Genomic DNA, 22791 nt, shown 5'->3' with positions numbered 1-22791 from the left:
CCGCATACAAGGAACAACTACATGATTCAACCAGTACCCCCAGAGCTACCAGGGACTAAACAACCGGCCAAAGGATACACATGGAGGGACCCATGGCTCAAGTCCCATATGTAGCAGAGGATAGCATTGTTGGATATCAATGGGAGGAGAGGCCCTTGATCATGTGAAGGCTCAATGTCCTAGTGTAAGGGAATGCCAGGCCCAGGAAGTGGGAATAGCTGGATTGTTGAGAAGGGGTAGGAGGTATGGGATAGGAGGTTTTTGACAAGGAAACCAGGAAAAGGGATAACATTTGAATTGTAAATGAAGAAAATATCTAATAAAATAAGAAAAAACAAACAGTTCTCTTCAACGGTTTACTGTCTGGACTTTTCTATTGAGGGGTACAGTGGGTAGAGAATGGAAGCTTATTTTGCAGTGATATAGATGACTGCATATCTATGGTTGAGAATAAAACACACAGAAGGCCTCTTTGGTGAGCTATTTTGTGGAGAAAAAAAAAACAAAAAACGATGTTGAGAACAAAATAGATGACAGTGACCTGGCGTGCGATGTTTTATATGGAAGCTTGAGAGTCCCTTAAAGGCTTTATCAGTGCTATTGCATATTTTGAGTTAAGAACCTCTTGTTCTTGTTATCTGGGGCTTTAGAAATGTCAGCTGTATTAACCAATTTTGTGATTAACAAAATACTCACTGACTAACAAGATGCAAAAGAAAAAAACACATTTGATTGTATAGGACAATTGATGCTGGTCAACTAGAGCTAAGAAATGAGTGATCTTTAAACTGATAACAGCCTCTTTGAGAAAATGTTCCTAGAATTCCTTCCTCAAATTAAGTATATAGAAGTTATGTTCCAGAGCTGGCTATAGTTGTACATTTAACTGGCAGCTAAATTAGTAGTGTGAGCGTCACAGGTCATTCTGATTTTTGATGGCATAATGGGGTCATGAAAAGCAGCTGATATTTAAAGTACAGCTTGGCATTATGAAGAGAGCACAGGAGAGTCTATTGGTGAAAATGTAACCCAGTTACAGCAAGAGTCCCACAGCATTTTAGAGATAAAAGTACCATAAAATTACCACTAAGAACAGCAAAATGTGTGGAGTGGAGCTGCCCTTCACTTCAGAGGCAAGCTGAAGAAACAAAGTCTTTAATTTATATTTAATTTCAGAGGAGACCACTATTAAGAGACTTTGAACTGAAATGTTGGATTTTACAAAGGCCTTTGGATTCTAAAAAAGACTGGATATTTTAAAGAGATTGAGTTTTAAGGGACTTTTAAAATCTGAAATTCTTAATACTACAATGATAATATTCATGCATGATCTTTGGAATGAGCAAGAAAGGAAAGGTTAAATCTTAAGTTATATATTTTTGCATAAGGTTGAAAGGGTTAAAGAGCTGGCTAGTTTTATTTCAGGTTGACACAAGTTAGGGTAATGTAATTAGGGATCCTCAATTAAAATTTCTCCTTAAAATATGGGTATAGGTAATTTTATAAATTAGTGATTAATGTGGGAGGGGACAGTTCACTGTGGGTAGTTGAATACATGGGCTGGTAGTCCTGGGATTTATAAGAAAGTGGGTTCAGTGAGCCATGAGGAACAAGGTAGTATGCAAGACCCCTTCATGATCTCTGGTCCTACCTCCAGGTTTTTTCCATGTTTGAGTTCCTATCCTGACTTCCTTCAAGGTGAATAGCAACTTGGAAATGAAAGCTGTTCAGGAGCTACTGTATTTTTAAATACCAAATACTGGCCAGCAAGGTCTGGTTGCAGTCCAGAGGAACACATTCTCAAACACACCAAATGATGTTAGGTAAACTTTGCTTACCACATTCTTTGACTAATTAAGTACAAGTGGCTAGGAGCAAATTGCTAGGGAGACTAGAGGTCATCATTTCCGTTGCTGGGGTGGAAGTGGAAGGTAGGGTCAGCAGGCCAAGACAAGAGATGGTGGCTGGGGGAGGCAAGCAAGGAGAGAGGGAGACATATTCAGACAGTTTGAGACAGAGAAATAGAGAGGGGGGAGGGCTTTGGGGCAGGGAGAGAAGATGTAGAACTAGGAAATGGCCTGATGGAGCCCATCCAGCACAGATAAGATGACTACTGGCACATAGCTTGAGTGTAGCTGGGAAGTAGCCGGTCTAGCTTAGAAAAACATAGTTCAGGGGTAATTACTCAGTAATTTTTCTAAACTGACCAAATAAATTAATAAGATTTTGTCTCTATTTTGGGGGGCTGGCCAGATCATATTAAGTACTATAGAGTTCTTAAATATTAAATAACAACAGTAAGTCAAATTGACTGTTTCTTCCACAACTTGCTTTGGTCATAGTTTTTATCAATATAAATACTAAGACGGGCAATATCTGGGTAAGAAGGAATTTGTGTATGATTTTGAGATGGGGAGTATTTCCCTAACACATCTTAAACTCTCAAACTTGCCTCAGTTCATACTGTTTTGAAGATTATAGTAAATTGCCATTAAGTGTGATTCTATTTTTAAATTATTCATGGTCTGTAGTACATAGTAGGATGATGTCTACATGTGCTCTTTCGCACTTTCTACCTTCAGATTCTTGATCCAAACAATTATGAGGAAGACGCTGGACATCATACTTACCATAATGCTGAGCATTTGTCACTAATTTGTTAGACATTTGTTAAGTCCTAGCAGTATTTCTAATTTTTTCTACACAAAGTTTTATAATTTGTTTTCATTTCTGCTTCACATTGTTTACTAGTTCTTTGGATTCCTATCTCACATTTTTCCTTTGTGTAGTTATACATTTCAGTATCGCTTTTTTGCTGTTGCCACAGCATTAATATGTGTATAGTCTGCTACCTTTGTATATACAACATCACTATGTTATGTGAAAAACATGAGAAGGTTTTATATATTGGCCTCAGGTTGATGCATTAATCCTTACTATTTTGTCTTTTAATGCATTTTATATAAAAACAACACTTTAAAAATTGTTTAGAGAGTAATCAGTCATGAAGATGGTAGGATGTTTGACAACTTGAACTATAACATACTCTTCTAGGAAAATTCTAAGCATGTGTAACAATACTTGGTATTTTCAACTTAAGTATAAAGACACTGGTCTCTATTTTTATAAATCCAAGTGTGCAATAAGTTATTCACCCTATAATACTCTCTATAATTCTTCTCCTACATGGATTAGTGTCTAAACAATGCAGTTGTTACCAGCTACTCAAACTGTCTACCAATACAATGACACATCTTGAAAACCTACACAAGTGTTGGTCTCTAAATTGAAAATCTGGATTAGAGATAGACTTACAAGACCCTCCTCATACTGACTCAATTATTGTCTTTTGATAGATTCTAGGAAAGGTATAGTCATTTTCTTTAGTTGTGCATGCAATGGTGAGCCCATAACACCTAAAAAAACTGTGTAACAGATGGACTGAGGTAAAACTCCTTTCTTATTTATTGTTCTATGTTGTGAACAGATACCATATCAAGCAACTCCTACAAAATAAAGCCCTCAGTTGAGGGCTTGCTCTACAATAATAGATGGTAGTTTTACCCCATCATGGTGGGAAGAAGACATGTATTGTGTTGAAGGACTAGTTTTACATCCTCATCTGTAGGTATCAGGAAGAGAGAGAAGCATTATAACGCAAGTATTGTCTTCATAATTTCAAAAGCCCATCCCCAGGCCCATAATTAACCAAAACGCATATACCTGCTTGAACAAGGAGGACACCCCTTTTAATCCTTCAAAATAAGTATCACAAAATGGAGAGCAAACATTCAAATATATGACAAAATGGGAGCATTCTCATTTAACCACTTGCCAGTCTCACACAGATCATGTTGAGTAAACTCAGTTTGTCTCCTCAAACAAATAAACAAGAAATATGCATCCATGGGAAAGGAGGTTTATAAGGAAGAGATAGCTAACAGAGGTGGAAAGAAGACAGTAAAGAAAAAGTTAAAATATTCATAATATAGTATATACATATAATACTGTCAAAGCACAAATTTAATGAGAAAAAGCGGAATATAAAACACAATGTCCATGAAAAATGCAAAATAATAAATATAAGAGAATAATACTTATGGAACATTTATCTTCATTTTCTCTGTACATCTACAAGATATAGGTTGAATATTGTTTGCTTTCTTTTATTTTTTAACATTTTAGATACTAATATAATTATATTTTTTCCACTTCCTGGTCCTTCCTCTAAAATGTCCCATGTAATTGTTTTACTTACTTTCAAATATATGGACTTTTTTTACACAAATAATGTCTCACCGATATGACTGAATAAATATGAAATGAATAAGAACAATGATAGATATGCTAAGTTAGACTTGGGGATTTCTAAGAAGCTTCAGACCTATTCAGTCCTATACATGGATCTACATCATACTAAGAAATGTTGATATAAGGAAAAATATTCATCTCCAGAGAAGAAGAAAACCAACTGGTTGTCCAAAAATCAAAGGGTCATCTCTGAAGCCATATTTGTAAATAATATACAAAATGATTGGGTTGTACATGTGTATGTACAGACACAAATACAGAAACACAAGTTATTAGCAAGTATTTAATCAATCTAGCCTTTATTTATTTTTTTATTTATGTTCTTGTTTATACATGGACACATGTATATATTGGTGAAATTTTCTGGTTATATATCTGTCCATGTTTTTAAAATTAAATTTTACCTTTTCAGAACCATCCATAGACATTCCTATGCTTTAATTTTCTTAATATGTAGATAGTTCTAAGGTTGCTTGAATCTGTCAAAATCATATCAGAATTATGTCCATATGTGCCTCACACTGCTCTTCATACAAGGTTATATGGAAAACATAGTTATGTATAATATCTTTGTTTCTAAGTATATGGTGCTTTAAAGTATTTGATCTTTAATTTTTAGCATAGTAATAGCTAAGGAAAGCAAGACTTCTACTTCACTTGTGTTTATTTTTGTTTGTTTTGAGGAGAAGGTCTGACTTTGTGCCCTGGATGGCCAGAAAAAAATGTGTATATAATGATGACCTTAAAATTACAGAGACCTGCTCACTTCTAACTTCTGTTTGCTGGCATCAGAGCATGGCACGACTGACAGCTATTGCTTTATTTATTCAGTTTTAATTTAAGGTTTTTTTTTAATTATACCTTACAACCTCAGAAAATAAATGGAGAAAGAATTTCTTTTTAATGAAAAAATTAAGAAGATTTAGTTTGATATTATTTCATTAACACAGAAGACTGTATCTCCTATATTTTCATTTCTGTAAGGTAGTTTGCTGTGTATGATGATGGACTGGGTGGATATAGACTTCATTGCATACAGCATTTTGGATTTATTAGTTTCATTTTTCTATCACTATGAATGAAATTACCTGAAAGCTTAGAGATTAAATAATCACTTTTATTTTCCAAGACTTTCTGCTCAGCAACCTGAACACTTCAAGTAATCTCTCTGGAAACAGTCATATAGCTATGGTCATCATCATGGCTACAGTTCCTATGTTAGCTTTTGTGAATTACTTACAATGGTTGTACATTTTCATTGAGTACACACAGTCTCTTCCTGTGGCCTCTCATGTTCATACAAGGTAGAGTTGACCTTTACAACTTGATATACTCATAAGTTAAAAGGTATGCCTTCAAATATATGATTCAAATCCTATTATTCTGTGATATTCTATTAAGCACACAATAGAATAAAAATGTTACACATATACAAGAAGAGCTTGGAGTCAGGATGGTGGATGAGGTCAGGATCCCCAACTTCAGAATATCACCTTAGGAGAAAAAACAGAAAACAAGAAAATTATCCAGGATGTTTAGTCAGCATCACCTATAATGTCTATTCTTTGTCATGCAACTTTCCATTCAGTAAATTATATTCTAATGAAGAGGTTTGATCTTAAATTTTTAATTTTCATAAGTACTTGGATACAAAAATAAGTTGCAAGAAATATTACAAAAGAGACCATCCCATGCTATACCCAGCTACTCTTTGACCTGGTGGTCTTGGTCTCACCGCCTCCCTGGCAAGCCCTAGGCAGAAGTCCTTCCAGCTCTGCTTCACCTGCCTCAGAGCCACTTGCACCTTCCCAGCTATCCACCCCCTGTACTTAGTTGTCACAAATCCTGTTAACCCACTAAATCAAAACTCTAGAAGCTTATAATTATCAGCCAGTTTTTATATATCAATAAATTCTCAATTCACAAGATGCCCACACAATAATATTAGATCCAATTGATAGTGGTACAAGTTGCCCACCTAGATTAGACAAGTTAGCCCAATCATCCTATCCTTTTATGATATTAATAGCTGCCTGTGCCTATATAAAGTCACGTGGATAAGGATCATCCTCTTCTCCATCCATCCTTTTTCATCCTCCTCCCCCTTCTCCCCTTTTTCTGTTCTTTTCTCTGCCTTTGAAACTCTTAGTGCTATCTTCCTTTTCCCTATCCAATCACAAGATTTTTATTATATTAATATTTAAATTAATTGGGGAAAATTCTGCTACAAAAATAGAATTATATTGTAAATGAGAAACAGAATTTTTACCATATTTTTCTTACATGGTATGTTAATTTGTATGTCATCAAAGAAACATGAAATGATGCCAGCAACATTTTGAAAACTTATTCACAAGACTGAAATGGAATGAAAACTGACAGTAATCAGATAACTCACTGCTACTTGGTAACCCAAGTCATCTCAAAGAAAGCACTGATATTTTCTTTCATGTACAGGTTAAACATGGACAGCTATAGGAGGACTTGAAAGAGTAGAGAATAAAATCTAATTATTCAAGCACAAGTTAATTTTATAAATGTTAAACCTAGAGCCAGGAAATGAATTAGTATAACATTACCTATACACACACACACATACACACACACACACTCACACAGACACACACACCCACACACCACACACCTGAAAACCTGAGTTCAATACCTGGAATCTACTTAAAAAAATGAGATGGCAGAGCAGACATTCATGAACTTCTAAGGTAGAAAATAAATGCAGGGGAAAGTTATCAAAGCCCAAAGGCCAGATACCCTGTAGTTGCAGTCCAGCAGCAGAAGCAATAGAGATGCTGGATGTGGGTGAAGATAAGGATAGGCTCATGAACTGAAAGTGATCCATATCCAGTTCATGACATACTCATTTTCTCACTCATATACAGTAACAGTAATAGTAATAACTTAAAAATTTAAATAATATTTTGATTAGTGTAATTTGTAAAATCAAAGAGGTTATATTGTTGTAGTTGACATTTAATCTCAATCCCAGAATTCTACACCATTTTTGGTCATTCAGTTTCCATATAAAAAACACAACCTTTATATTTATAATAAGCCTTAATTAGCACTAGAGCTGGGCAGGGTATCTACTCTTTAACCTGTTAGGACTGACTTTCAATCAATAACCCCAAGTTGCTATATACTATCTGGGCAACCCTTATCTCAAATTTGCCAGCCGTCATGACCATAATTTTATGACTAACCTAACCCACAGTGTCTTCTCATTTTCTTACCTTTTCTCCTCTCCCTCCTACTCTCCTCTGACCCCAAGCCTGGGAACTCAAATCCTGCTTATCTATCTTGTGCCCAGCTATTGGAGATAGGCATCTTTATACACCAATCAGGGATAACTTGGGAGATAAGGTTATTTAGTATCACTGGATCTACATGTAGATTTTCACTTCTCAGGGCCAGTTTTAGCATTACAATACATAGCAAAAGACAAAACATCAACATTACAAACCTTAAATATCAGAAACAAATATTTATCAAAATAAAGTTGAGGAATATATCTTATAAAATGAATGTGGATATATTTATAAATGGCTTGAAATTTACACATAAAGGAACACAAAGAATAATGTTAAAGGAAGCAAACAGGAACCACAATGACTATCATCACACAATAACCTTACAGGCTCGGTAATGACATGTATAACTTGGAGGTAACCAACAGCTCTCTAATTGGACATAAGACTTGCACAAAGAGAGGGAAATCATGCTTGGTAGTGGAAACCTATCCAACTACCTGTAGCAAGTGAAGTTACAGATCATGGAGAGGAACCTACAACCACACAAACATCACACTTCAGAACTACACTCTAAATACTTGTTCTTACACCCACAGAGAAGGGTACTCTTTACTCTTTCATCAATTATACTGCATTTATCTGCAGAACATTAACATAATAGAAAAACAAACAATAGAACTGCAGAGCTATGAAGCTCAGTACCCATGGATACATCTATAGAACTTGCTCACCTAAGGTTTAAGGTTATTTGTAGATCTGAGAATGAAAAACTATGAGAAATGCAGGGACTGGAAATGGAGTAGAGTCTATGGAACAGCTGAGCAATAACAGACCAAACTTGAGACCCATCACATAGGCAAGCGCCAATCCATGACACTATTAATGACATTACTAATGATAGTAGCCTTGATGTACTCTGGAGGCTCCACCCAGCAGCTGACTCATATAGGTACAGAGACCTACAAGTAAACATTGGATGGAGCTTGGGGACACTTGTGGAAAAGTTGGATAAAGATTTGCAGCCCTGCAGCTTCTAGAAATTTGACATAAACAACATTTCAATAAACAAAATGGCAACCAACAGACTGGGACAAGATTTTTATCAATCTTACATCTGATTGAGGGCTAATATCAAATATATACAAAGAACTCAAGAAGTTAGACTCCACAGAATCAAATAACCCTATTAAAAATGGGGTACAGAGCTAAACAAAGAACTCTCTAGTCAGGAATATCAAATGGCTGAGAAGCACTTAAAGAAATGTTCAACATCCTTAGTCATCCGGGAAATGACCAAACAAATAAATCAAAATGATCATGATATTCCACTTCACACCAGTCAGAATGGCTAAGATCAAAAACTCAGGTGACAGCACATGCTGGGGAGGATGTGGAGAAAGAGGGACACTTCTCCACTGTTGGTAGGATTGCAAGCTGGTACAATCTCTCTGGAAATCAGTCTGGAGGTTTCTTAGAAAATTGGACATAGGACTACCTGAGGACCCAGGTATACGACTCTTGGGCATATATAAAAAAGATGCCCCAATGTATATACAAGGAAACATTCTCTACTATGTTCATAGCAGCCTTATTTATAATATTCAAAAGCAGGAAAGAACCCAGATGTTCTTCAGCAGAAGAATGGATACAGAAAATGTGGTACATTTACACCATGGAGTACTACACAGCTATTAAAAACAATGAATCATCAAATTCTTAGGCAAATAAATGGAACTAGAAAATATTATCCTGAATGAGGTAACCAATCACATAAGAACACACATGGTATGCACTCACTGACAAGTTGATATTAGCCCCCAAACTCAGAATACTCAAGATACAATTCTCTGACCATATGAAACTCAAGAAAAAGGAAAACCAAAGTGTGAATACTTCAGTCCTTCTTATAAGTTGTGACAAAATATTCATAGCAAATATTCATAGCAAATACAAAGATAAAATGTGGAGCAGAGACTGAAGGAAAGGCCATCCAGAGACTACCCCACCTGGGATCCATCCCATATAAAGTCACTAAACCCAGACACTATTACAGATGCCAAGAAGTATTTGCTGACATAAGCCTGATATAGCTGTCTCCTGAGAGGCTCTGCCAGAGCCTGACAAATACAGAGGAGAATGCTTGCAACCACCCATTGGACTGAGTCCAGGGGTTCCCAATGGAGGAGTTAGAGAAAGACTGAAGGAGCTGAAGGGATTTGCAACACCATAGAAGAACAACAATATCAACCAACCAGATCCTAAAGTACCAACCAAAGAGTACACATGGAGGGACTCATGGCTCTAGCCACATATGTAGCAGAGATTGGCCTTGTTGGACATCAATTAGAAGAGAGGGTCTTGGTCTTGTGAAGACTTGATGCCCCAGTGTAGAGGAATTCCATGGCATGGAGGTGGGAGTGGATTGATGGGTGGAAGAGCACCCTCATAAAAGGGGCAATGGGAAATAGGATTTCCAGAGGGGAAACTGGTAAAGAGGATAATGACTGAAATTTAAATAAAGAAAATATCCAATAAAAGAAAAAAATCCACATGAAGACTATCAGAGTCACCTAACCTGAACACTTGGGGCTGCTCTGATAGTGAACTGCTAACCAAAGAACATAAACGGCTGGACCTACACTACCCAGCACATGTATAGCATATGTGGAGCTTAATATTCATGTGGGTCTAGAAAAGGAAACTGGGGCTATCTTAAAGCTCTTGTCTGTTTATGAAAACTGTTTTCCCAACTCAGTTATCTTCTGTGGCTTTAGTAGGAGAAGCAGCATCTAACCATGCAGAGACTGGATGTGTCAGGTCGAAGGGATAATCATGGGATCCTCCACTCAAAGAAGGGGATGATCTCTGGAGGGCATGCAACCAGGAGTGGAAAATAGTAATCAGAATGTAAACAACAACAACAATTGCAATAAAAAAACATTTCATTTTCTTAATCTGAGTCTTCATAGAGGAATTTAAAAACAACAACAACAAAAATCCAACAATAAGTTTGTTTGCACTTGAAGAAACTGACAAAATGGAAGACAAAAACTATTTATAATGCATATCTCCAGGATATGTGACTGGGTATTGGGCAAGTGTGAAGTGGCACTTCTATCACCGTAAGCTCCCCTATAGCATTGATGTACGCTTTCGCATACATACACCAAACAGGCATAATTTCTCCACTATATTTTATAAACAATACTCACAAAAGCACCTCAGAATAAGGTATTAAAAAAACATTTGCCATAACATATCATTATCCTCTATGTGGAGCATTGGGCTATGTACAGACCACATGGTTTTCAGTCAAGGCTAGATCTTGAACCCCATGGGACAGCAGGCGTTTGACCATGTCTCCTGGAACTCTGGCTCCTGTCAAAGTTACGGCCTATTACCCCCACAGGAGAAGTGTAGCTAGGAGTCTCATAGACAATTTCCCAAGCTTCTGACCTTTAGGCTAGACTCCTCCCAGTTACCTAGCAACAGTAATGATAAGAGCATAGCATAAGCGGGGCTGCTTGGCCCCACCTCGCTCTCTCACTCCTCTTCTCTTCTCTCCTCTCACTCTCTTACTCTCCTCTTTCCTCTTACTCTCTCCCTCTCACTCTGTAGCCTTTCCTCTTTCTCTCTCTTTCTCCCTTCCCTCCTCCTGGCCATGGCTGATCTCTCTCTCTCTCTCTCTACCTTCTCACTTTCCCCCTGCCTTTCTACAATAAAGCTCTAAAACCATAAGACTCTCTCTGTTCCTCAAGGCCCGCTGAGCTTACTCTTGCCTGTGTGGAAACCTCTCTCCCTATGCTCTCTCTCCCATAACCCCCAGGCTACAGGGTGTTTCCCTGAGGCCCCCGGTTGGGGATTGCCCCTTGCCCACCCCCCATCGAGTAGGGTCAGTGGCTTAGATGCCCACCCGGGGCCAAATGGAAAGCATCTGGCAGACCTCCCACATTCAACTGCCCAGAGCATAGGAGGAACTCTGGCCAGATGCGGGCTATCCTCCCTCCTCCTTCTTTCCCCTACAACCCCTTTTGGTTCCCACACCCCTGCACAATTTTGCATGATATAAATTCAAGTTAAAAAATAGTTGGCTAGTTAAGGTCAATTTATTTATTTTTTTCTATGAAGAAACAAGGACATATAAAATAAATGATCAACAACAGGAATGTATATGCATATGTATGCAATGATATTCATTATATGTAACTTTCAGACATATAAAATAAAATTAGATATGTTATTTATATGGCTTTATGCAAAGGTGCACTACAATGGATTACAATCCCTGGGAAATACTAGTTCTTAGTCTAGAAATATTTCTAGAACCGACTTCATCTCTTTCCATGCTAGATTGGCTGAGTAGATGCCTTTTACTTCACACAGTGGCTATAAATTATCCTTTGAAGTAAAATTTCAAAGGATCACCATTAAGTAACCAATTTAATTTCAGTGCAAGGGTAAATTTAGCCATGTATAGAAATATTCGCCCAAATCAAGGAGCAATTAAATTCCCTGCTTATGAAAGCTGGGCCTAAGACTCAGGAAAATTTGGAATATCCACATTATTTTAATTGTTTGTTAGTGGTTTTCATGCACAGTTGAATGATATTGTAGTGGAGATACAAATCTAAGACATAAATTTCTCCCTAATAGAGACCACAAAAACGGGACTCAAAGAGAATATGTCAATTGATAGTTCTCATGAATAACTACTTGGGAAAATTGCCTGCTAGGGATAAAAGTGGTAATTAAATACCTGAATTCGAAATCCTGAAACAAAACACCTTTCTTTATCTTATCATAAAATCTGAAGTCTTCATTAGAAGACTAGATAGAAAATTACTAAATAGTAAATAGAAATTATTATTACTAATTACTAAATAGTAAATAGAAATTATTATCTCATTTAGCCAGACTTATTTTATTGGTGAAAATGGCAAAGGAAATGTTGAACTGATAATGAAGACTCACGTGCACTTTATAAAACCAAAATGATTTTTAAAATATACAATTCTAGCTTCAAATAATTTTGCAAAATAAATGATACAGAGCTCTTTTAACAAATTTAGATATTTGCGGTTCAGAGGGTAAAACTGATTCTGTTAACCCCTTTTAAAATAATTACTGAAATGCAAAATTACAGGTTAAATGAAGTCAACATTCTTTGTTATACTAAATGATAACAGACTCGAAGTATGAAAACAATTTCCATTATTAATTGAGATATTATCAAAAATGATTAAGAGAAACTTTCTGAATTCTTCAGAAATCTTTAGACTCTACTAAAGCTTGGCATGGGAATAATAAATTAAATAATAAATAAATTATACAGTTTTTCACTCTATTGAATACTACACAACCCTAACAAAACAGTAGACAATCCCTCTTGTAGGCATTTTACCTGGTATATATTTTACATATCACTGAATATAACTGAGAAAACTTAAATAATGGCAACAAAAGTATGAACTGAAGTTTCTTGTTGCTAAGTGCAATACAAATTAAATTATGTCTCCTGAAAATAGATTAAAAAAAACTAATAAGAATCAACTACATATGTTGTGATTTATGGATTGAGAATTATTTCATGTTGCTGTAGTGTTTTATTTTCATCAACTAATCATATGGAATAAAATACTGTTTTGTTTTAATCATCAAATATTACAGATTCTAGGTATGAAATAGAAGCAGTGAAACTTACAGTCAGAATTGTTTGTGTGAAGGCCTATCAGCTCTATATTTGTAAAGATGATCATTAACAAAATTAGGTAATAACAAGCCTATAATTTCAAATAAAGAAACTGGGGCAAATAGCACAACTTGACAGCACATACGCAGGCTGTTTCAATTAAGGCCTTGAATACCCTTGGTTTCACTGGAAATTCTGGTCTTCCTTTATAGGTTTCTAAAATTAAAAAAAAAAATTACAGCCTACTTAAAACATATAATTTTCTTAATCAGAAAAGTCATAGTCTTAACTATGTTTCAAAATATTACCTGTCACATCACCATCTTGACTGATCAGATTTCAGAGTAATGTTATATTTTATTAAAACTCTAATTTAAAATGTAAGGGAAACTAAAAAGCAACAATAACAAACCCAGCAGGGATAGGACATTTCTTCTTAATTATTCCTCTGAAATCCAGTAGAAATGAAATGAAATCTTAAATCACTATACAAAAATTATGAGTAAAATTACCCATATATTGATAGAGTCCTTTTTATGTGACTTATCTGGATATTTCAAATTTTATACAATAAATAAGATTTATGCTCTAATTTATACATTAGCATATTTTATTAAATTTTATTTTCTCATTTGTATGTCTTAATTATAACACATGTAGCTTTTGTGAATTTATTTTATTCAAATTTCAATGTGTTCTATGATTCCTCGTTATAGTATTCTGATATGAGCTTATACAGCTACTCTGTGAATTTTTACTGGTTCCTTAACAATGGCATGAGTTTGGCAGTATAAAATTCTCATAAACTATTCTCACAAATACTTTAATAGGAAACACTTGTGCTATTCATAGTAAGTCTTCCTTATTCTTCGTGTGAGAAGATAAATTCAAAGTAAAAAGTTCATCCATGGATCACCAGTTTCTCTTTATGTTGTGCATTCCATGGCCATGTGAGGTGACTCGCCTTAAAGTATAACAATGCATCAAGACAGTGAAAGGGATAAATCTTTCGATGGAAAAACTTATTTTTGAATTTGATTCTGTGAAGAAAAGTAGAGGCAAATTTAATATATACTCATCTATGAATATTGGCCAAAATTTTCATAATAGTTCAGACAATCAAAAACTTGGAAAAATTTAGAACATTATTAATAAGACAATATAAACTAGACAAATGTCATTTGTCTTCTTGGAACTGATAGTGAATGTGAACTACTAAACATACAATGATTGTTAACCATATGTATGCACTGTAAAGGGGCCTAGAAAAGCAGGACAACACTGTGACCCACTGACTGGCTTCCATGCACTTTATTTCATTAACTCTGATATACTCGCTCAACTTATCCATTCACTAAAAGGAACATAGGTTGTAAGTGGACTTATGAATTTATAAATTCTATGTGTTTCCTCTTTTCCCCTCAAAATTTCAGGTGTTTAGATTATGAAGACTTCTCTATAGAATGAGGGATTTCTGGTCCACAATTCAGGAAGCTGGATGTCCTACTGACAGGAACATAACATCACTGTGTTTCTTCCAAGAACGAGCAAGCCAACCTAGAAAATGCAGTGTAGATTTCCATCAGAGTTACGAGTCCAAATTCCATGTTGTACAGCAAAGAAATTAGAGACAGACAATACATGTTTGATTTCTGCTTAAACAAAACAACTTCAAATAAATAAATCTTCCTGAATCCATGAACTTCAAGTTTGCTGTCTCACAAGGTTGCCTAAAGATGAAGATGCTCATGAGGATAAGCTAAATATAAGCAACTTAATAAGAAAAACTGAGGAACAGTGAAAGAAATGCAGACAGTGTAATAACATCCCAAGATTAGGAGTAACTCTGAATAGCTACAGTGCACAGGCATGTTATAACACTTAGAACATGTTCTCCTACTCCAAAGAGAGTAGTGGTTATATCACATTTGATGACTATAATCCGAAAGCATGGTTGAGGTGGATGGCCAGTGTCACACACTGAAGCAACCTTCTGTCCACCTTGACCTCTGCCTCCTTAGCTACTAACTTTGGTTGCCTGTTTGATGTTGGGCCTATCTATGTTGCTAGGTTTGAATCTTGCAGATGCTGATTATGATTGACATTGGCAAGGTCTGCTAGCTTTAATTAATTTACATTCTCATTGTTCTTAAGGTTATGTGACTAGCATGTTCATCAAGGCATGTTCATCACTTTACTGAATTTATGGAGGTATTCCTACCTTAAATTTCTGTGTGAATTTGCTTCTATGATATCAGTAATTTTGTATGATGAAAATAAAATTTGATAATAATGATAAGATGAAATAAATCATCAAAGTAAAACAAGAACAGATGTATTATTAGCATAGCGTAGACGTCCCATATCAGAAGCAATCCTAGGACATTGGTTTAGACTTTTTAGCCTCCAGAAAAGTATATTTTTTCTTATGAATTACTAAAGATATGGCCTTTTGTTCTGTAAGCACAAATAGGCTGTGCCATCCTCTCACACTAACAGTTTATGTGCATCTACTTCCTGATATGCATAGAGTAACCTAATGGATATCATGAACCACATCATCAGCATAGAGACTAGCAAATGTTCAGGAAGCACATTGTTTACTTTTGGCTAGTTGCATTAAATTAGTTTTGTTTTAAATTATAAAGACACAAATCCAGAAAACCTTAATGGCTGTAATGTTGCACCAAATACTATGTATGGAATTCTATAACTTTTTCATCGTTACTTTCATAAAAAAACTGTTTCTCTTTCTAAGAAAACTTTCTTTAAAATAATGAGTTTATGGTCTCCTAGTGATGAATTTACTGTTCATATGATATATTGTAGTCCAGAAACTGTTTACTCTTAAATATAGAAATAGTCTACTGACCACAAATTTCAAGGTGTACTAGAAGACTGGCTATAGTATAGCATATTGTTTGTTTAGATTACAGGCAACCTGGAAACTCTGGGTATGTATTCTTACTGCCATTTGTTTCTATAAAGTTAATAACATGCAATCAACATCTGAATCTACTTGACACGTGTGGGTAACATGGCCAGAGTGCAAAATGCCCTTGATGTGTTTTGTAAAGGCCAGAATAAATCAGAGAATAAACCTAGATGTGTATTTACTTTTGGCTCATCCACTGGATTATCCAGCCTGTAACCTCTGCTCCTGTACTGACCAGTAGTGAGTGACCTGACCACTGTCCTACCAGCTGCTTCCTAGAGAGATAATGAGAATACAGAGATCCAGTCACCCTTGAACTGTTGTTTTGAGTGAGTTGAAAACAAACATATTTTATAATCCTATTTACAGAAATTTATGGCTCCCTCTTACATGGACTTTCTCAAAGGTTTACAATACATCATTAGAATAGGTTGTCACTGACCAAAAAAAAAAAAAAAAAAAAAAAAAAAAAAAATATATATATATATATATATATATATATATAAAACAAAATGCCATATTTTGAATAAATACACACACATATATGTGTGTATATATATATATATATATATATATATATATATAATTTAACATATATATAAAACATTTTCACATGTATCTTGGTGTATTGGGTATTGGGTATTGTGTCCATGTGAGTGACACAAGTGTACAAGTGTACCTAGTCTCCAAAACTCAAGCATTTCCTGTCAGGCAGCAAGAAAGTATTTTTGAATAACTACAAAAATAAGGTACCCTATTATATGGTACGCATCATTTGGGAAATGTTGCCTGTGGTAATTTTGAATTCAATCATGTCCATAATGAGTTTATACTCTGAAGCTAGAAGTTATAAAGCATATTGTTAGAACAATGGGTGGTTACTCATGGCTGATTTTTATAAGGAAGTTCAAGAAGGACATGAGTTTAGAGAAAAAAAGAAGAAGAAGAAGGCTGATATTCCAGCAGGATGAGATGGAGAACAGGGCTGAGAAACTTGGAGAATAATAGGGCTAATTTCCCTTCATTTTGTTTGGTCTTTTTTGGTTGTTTGGTTGTTTTGCTTAACTTTCATTTCAATCGTATTGCACAGAAAGAATTATATGTGTATGTTAAACAACACCATCAAATGCAAATTGATACCGAACTTCCTACTAAGCAGGAGATTAGTGCAACTCAATACTCAGAAGCACAGTTTATTCACAGAGTTAAGTTAAATTTCTAGCGAAGAGTCACTATTAATAAATTTATTAATTTAGAAAAAAAATATTTGAGAGGTTAAAAATATAATTATCAAAGAATAACAAATATATTTTTAAAAATTCTTACTAATTGCAAAATCAATAAAAAATAGATCCATCAACTTCTTGCATGCTGAGAATCCATACTTCTCTTCACATGAGTAAACTCGAAGTATATTCATTATGAGTTACGATACTCACACAAATGCAACAAATATGTAGGATATTAATTTGAATGTTAATTAGAAACAAACATCCAGGACACATCCTCAGCTCTGGGTCTCATGTTCAAAGCAAGCCTCATCATCAACATCACCACCACTCTGAGCTGTGCTCTGTTATACTCCTTCTCTGTACGTCAAAATGCAGTGTCAGCGGCGAATTCTCAATTGAAAAAGATTTAAATTGGAATCAGTTTTTCAGACTTTATAGAGCAAACATCCATACAAATGCTAAAGAATTCTGATTATCTTTTTTTCTACCTGGAAATGGGACATATGGTATAGAAAAGTATTTTCAGCATTTGAAAGAAGAAAACAAAGAGGATATTTCAGACCTTTTTTGATCTTCAAACATTAATATCAAATCACATTAAACAAAGTGAATTGGGATAGCATTGGAAATGTAATTGAGGAAAATACGTAATAAAAAAAAGGAAAAAAATAAAATTAAATTAAAATGTAATATATGAGTGTTGGATTTAGGAGTAATTTTAAAGTATACACACACACACATACACACACCAAGTAATCAGGGGCTGAATTCACGTTTCCTTGGGAAGGAGATCTCACTGGTTTTCCGGAAAAGAAAATTCAATTCCTTGTGTCCATATCAGGTGTCCCACAATACTGTGTAGCTTAAGTTCTAAAAGTTTCAACATCTTTAATCTTCTGGTGTCTTTAGTAAATGACACCTATGCATCTCTCTCTCTCACACACACAGACACACACACACACAGTATATCCATTTCATTTGCACAATATATCTATCTATGTATCTCTATGTGTACATATGGTATATGGGTGTATTTGTGACATATATCCTATTTTAATAGATGAGCAAAATCATTTAATAATTCATATAGAAAGAAGAAAAATAATATTTGAGGTAAAAATCTCAAATTATTTCAAATATGTGTTAAAATTTAAAAAATATCAAAGATAAATGAATAATTCCTTTGAATAAAAATAGAGACAGTACTATGCAAAATACCCTTAATCATGGAGGTGAAAACTAATAGCATGGGAAAATAGGATTTATTTTATTTACTTTTTAAATTTTTATTGGTTATTTTACTTTTTTTATTTCAAATGGTATCATCTTTCCAAGTATCTGTACCACAAAGCCCTTATCTCCTCCACCTTCCCTCTGTTTCTTTGAGGGTGCTCACCCACCCATCCACACACTTCTGCCTCAGCGCCCTAACATTTCCCAACCACAGGACATCGAACCTCCATAAGACAAAGGGGTTCCCCTCCCATTGATACCAGATAAGGCAGTCCTCTGCTACATATCCAGCTGGAGTCATGGATCTTTAATTGGTGGTTTAGTCCATGGGTGCTTTGGGGGTCTTGTTGGTTGATATTCTTGTTTTTCCTATGGGCTTGCAAATCTCTTCAGTTCCTATTGGTACTTCCCCTAACTTCTCCATTGGAATGCCCACTCTCAGTTCGACGTTTGGCTGAGAACATCCTCATCTCTATTGGTGAGGAAGAGGAAACACCTGACGACCCTGTGCCTGATCCTGATGCACCTGAAGCAGTATCATGGCAAGAAAGACTGTTATGGGGAATAGTGAAAGCCTCCCTCTGCCAGTGCCACTTAGTGTGGAGGCAGATGTATACTAATTCAGTGGGAACTGCTTCAGTTCTCCATGATCTATCCTCTAAGACTGCCAGTGCTTTGGCGGTACGGGAGGGAATTAATACAAATTTGAAAGCTAGTATCCTTATGGTTAACCAAAGAGTGGATTGGTGAATGACGAAAGCCCATCCAGAGACTGCTCCACTTAGGAGTTCATCCCATCTTTAGACACCAAACCCAGACACTATTACTGATTCCATGAAACACTGGCTGGCAGGAGCCTGGTATAGTTTTTGCCTGAAAGGGAAAAATATCAGGGCACAGTCACCATCAAAAGCAAAAATCAATCCCCAACCATCCAATGTCTGGGATCCAACTCAGGATCTTCTGGGCTCCTCCAAGGGCTTGGGTCACTTCTCCAGCCATGCCCTTTGTAGCACCCAAGACTACCAGTCCAGGGATGGTCCCACCCACAAGGAGCCTTTCCCCCTTGATCACTAATTGAGAAAATGCCTTACAGTTGGATCTCATGGAGGCATTTCCTCAACTGAAGCTCCTTTTTCTGTGTTAACTCCAGCTGTGTCAAATTGACACAAAACTAGCCAGTACACTAGGGGATTTAAACTGCATCCCTATTCCCCCTTTTTGTTTTATTAGTGTGTTCTTCAATGTGGCTTTGTGGTTTTCAATGGGCTCTTTCTACAATTCCTTGTCTTTGGGAGTTATAAGGCAGGCCATGGATAACTTTTATACCTAATGCATTACAAAAATGTAAAAATCTCTGAGAGGTATAAGCAGGTCCATTATCAGTATTTCTCTGTCTAGACATGCTGCAAATGCCTGAAAGCAATGAGATATAACATTAGGAGCTTGTTCCCCTCTTTGGGCAGTAGCAAATATAATGCCTGTATATGTATCTATGCTGACATGAACATATTTAAGATTACCAAATTCGGGGATGTGTGTAACATCCATCTGCCAGACATGAATAGGCTTAAGATCTCGGGGATTAACTCAAAACGGCCTTTGTGACAAAAAGAACACACAATGGGCACATTTTAACACAATCTCTCAAGCCTGTTCTCGGGTAATCCTAAACTTTTGTTTCAAGGTGCTTGCATTAACATGAAAGTTTCTATGAAAATCTGCAGCAAGCTGCACTGGAGAGGCACTCCTAAAAACAAATAGGGAACGAGTATATTCATCTGCAACAGAATTTCCCCTGGCTATAGGCCCAGGCAATCCTGAATGAGCTCTAACATGTACAATACAAAAAGGATGCTTCCTTTCCCAAATCATTTTTTCAAGGAGGAGAGTAGGGTACATACAGTGGAGGCAGCTTTAATTACCCCCACAGTTTCTAATTGCTGCACTGCTTGGACTACATACTGACTGTCTGAAACTAGATTAAAAGCTTCCTCAGCCTCTTGAAACACTTGCAGGACAGCACATAATTCAACAGCTTGTGCAGATTGATAGGGAAATACATGAGCTTGGGGTTGATTTCCTTCAACATAAACTACTCCCACGTTGCCTTTGGATCCATCAGTAAATACATTAACAGCACCTGAGATTGGCTCAGTCCGGGTAATTCTGCGGTATATCATAGGATTTCTCATTACAAACTGAAGCCATGGACTGGTGGGATAATGATTCTTAAACCACCCAGTCATGCTGGTGCAAAGAATGGCCCAATCATTTATTAGTGGTGGTAAGTACCTCAATCTGTTTAGGAGTATATGCCGTGATTATTACATGAGGTTGTTTACCAAAAGCTCCTAGCCCAATTTTATACCCTTAAGAATTAATTGGGCTATGCTTTCAGGGTACCATGGCAGTACCTTGGCTGGGGAGTGATGTAAATATACCCAACCTAAAGGCCCTTTTTTCCAAAATACTCCCTTGGGAGACAAATTGGTAGCAATAACACAAAAACTAATAGGCAAGGTGGGATCAACCCAATCAACTTGAGTCTTGGCTAAACTTTGTTCCACCTTTTGCAAACATGCTCTGGCTAAGGGAGTTAATAGGTGAGGAGATTGTAAATCGGAATCTCCTTTTAACATATCAAATAATGGGCGTAACTCTGCATTGGGAAGATTACAATAGGGCCAAATCCAATTGATATCTCCTAACAATTTCTGAAAATCATTCAAGGTATGCATTTTATCCATCCTTAATTCCAGCTTTAGAGGCTCAACAACAGAATTTCTCAATTTAGTGCCTAAATAGTGTTTTACTTCTGTCTTTTGAACCCTTTCTGGGGCTATCACCAAATTCCATTTCTCCAACAGTTTAGTTAAGGTCCAAAATACTTCTTCTTCTTCCACATTAGAGGATCCACAAATCAAAATATCATCCATATAATGGTATAAATATACTCTTCGATACTGTTGTCAGATAGGTCACAATGCCTTATCTACATAAAGCTGGCACAGGGTAAGGCTATTTGCCATACCTTGGGGAAGAACCACCCACTCATGTCACAAGTCAGGGGCAGAATGATTAATTGATGGCAAGGTAAAGGCAAATTTATCTGTATCAGCTGGATGCAGAAGAATGGTGAAAAAGCAATCTTAAATCTATCACTATTGAGGTCCAATTTCTTGGTAACACTGAAATCATTGGTAATCCTAATTCACTGACCCCATGATTTCCATCTGGGCATTGACTGCATGTAAATCATGGAGTAACCTCCATTTCCATGATTTCTTCTTTATAACAAAAATAGGTGTATTCCATGGTGAAATAGATTCTCTAACATGTTCTGCATCAAGTTGTTCTTTAACCAACATGTGGGCAGCTTCCATCTTTTCCTTGGGTAGGGGCCACTGAGGCACCCACACTGGCTGATCAGATTTCCATTTAATAGATATTTGCTCAGTGGCCCCTAGGAAAAACCCAACCCCTCCCTGCCACTTTGGCCTCTAGGAGAGATATATGAGAGTCGTCCATCCTCATTTTTGCCAAGACCCTTACCCTTCTGATAGTTCATCCCATCCATGATAGCTTGACTTTGTGGACTATAAGTCTTTTCTGAAATCACTTTTACACCCATCTTGGTCATAACATCTCTTCCCCATAAGGAAATGGGGATTTGAAGAACAAATGGCTGAAAACTGCCCCTATGCCCCTCCTCATCCTTCCAATGGAGGATACTGGCACTGCAGCTGGGGTCTTGTGCAAATCCAAGACCTCGAAGAGCCTGAGCAAAGGTCTGAAGGGGCCAACCTTTTGGCCAATCTGCTTCTTTTATAATGCTGCAATCGGCCCCTGAATCAAGTAAGCCCCATATAGAGACTCCCTGAACTTCTAGTTTATACATAGGGTGATCCTCCATAGTCATAGAAAACCATACCCCAATGTCTCCAGTGGAACCAAAGCCCCTATTTCCTCTTTTCAGTTCCCTTGAAGGGAAGCTAGCATGGTGACTAGGCAAAAGCAAAATTTGAGCAATTCTATCTCCAGGGGAAATGGCAGACACTCCTCTGGGGGAGGAAACCATAATCTTAACCTCTCCCTCATAGTCAGGATTAAGGACACCAGGAT

The 22791-nt window shown here is 36.4% G+C and overlaps 1 protein-coding gene across 1 annotated transcript; it reads right to left on the bottom strand.

Annotated features, from left to right (window-relative positions):
• Positions 1 to 22132: 22132 nt before the first annotated feature.
• On the bottom strand, positions 22133 to 22582 carry LOC110285118 (endogenous retrovirus group K member 18 Pro protein-like). The gene has a single exon (XM_021151121.1). It carries the CDS (start codon positions 22580 to 22582, stop codon positions 22133 to 22135), a length of 450 nt encoding a protein of 149 aa, XP_021006780.1.
• Positions 22583 to 22791: the final 209 nt, after the last annotated feature.

The sequence above is a fragment of the Mus caroli genome, unplaced genomic scaffold (assembly GCF_978045245.1).
Source record: "Mus caroli unplaced genomic scaffold, Mus_caroli_1 scaffold_19, whole genome shotgun sequence".
In the NCBI taxonomy this organism is placed as follows: domain Eukaryota; kingdom Metazoa; phylum Chordata; class Mammalia; order Rodentia; family Muridae; genus Mus; species Mus caroli.
The sequence above is the reverse complement of the archived record's forward strand: the minus strand, read 5'-3'. Positions and strand labels throughout refer to the sequence as shown.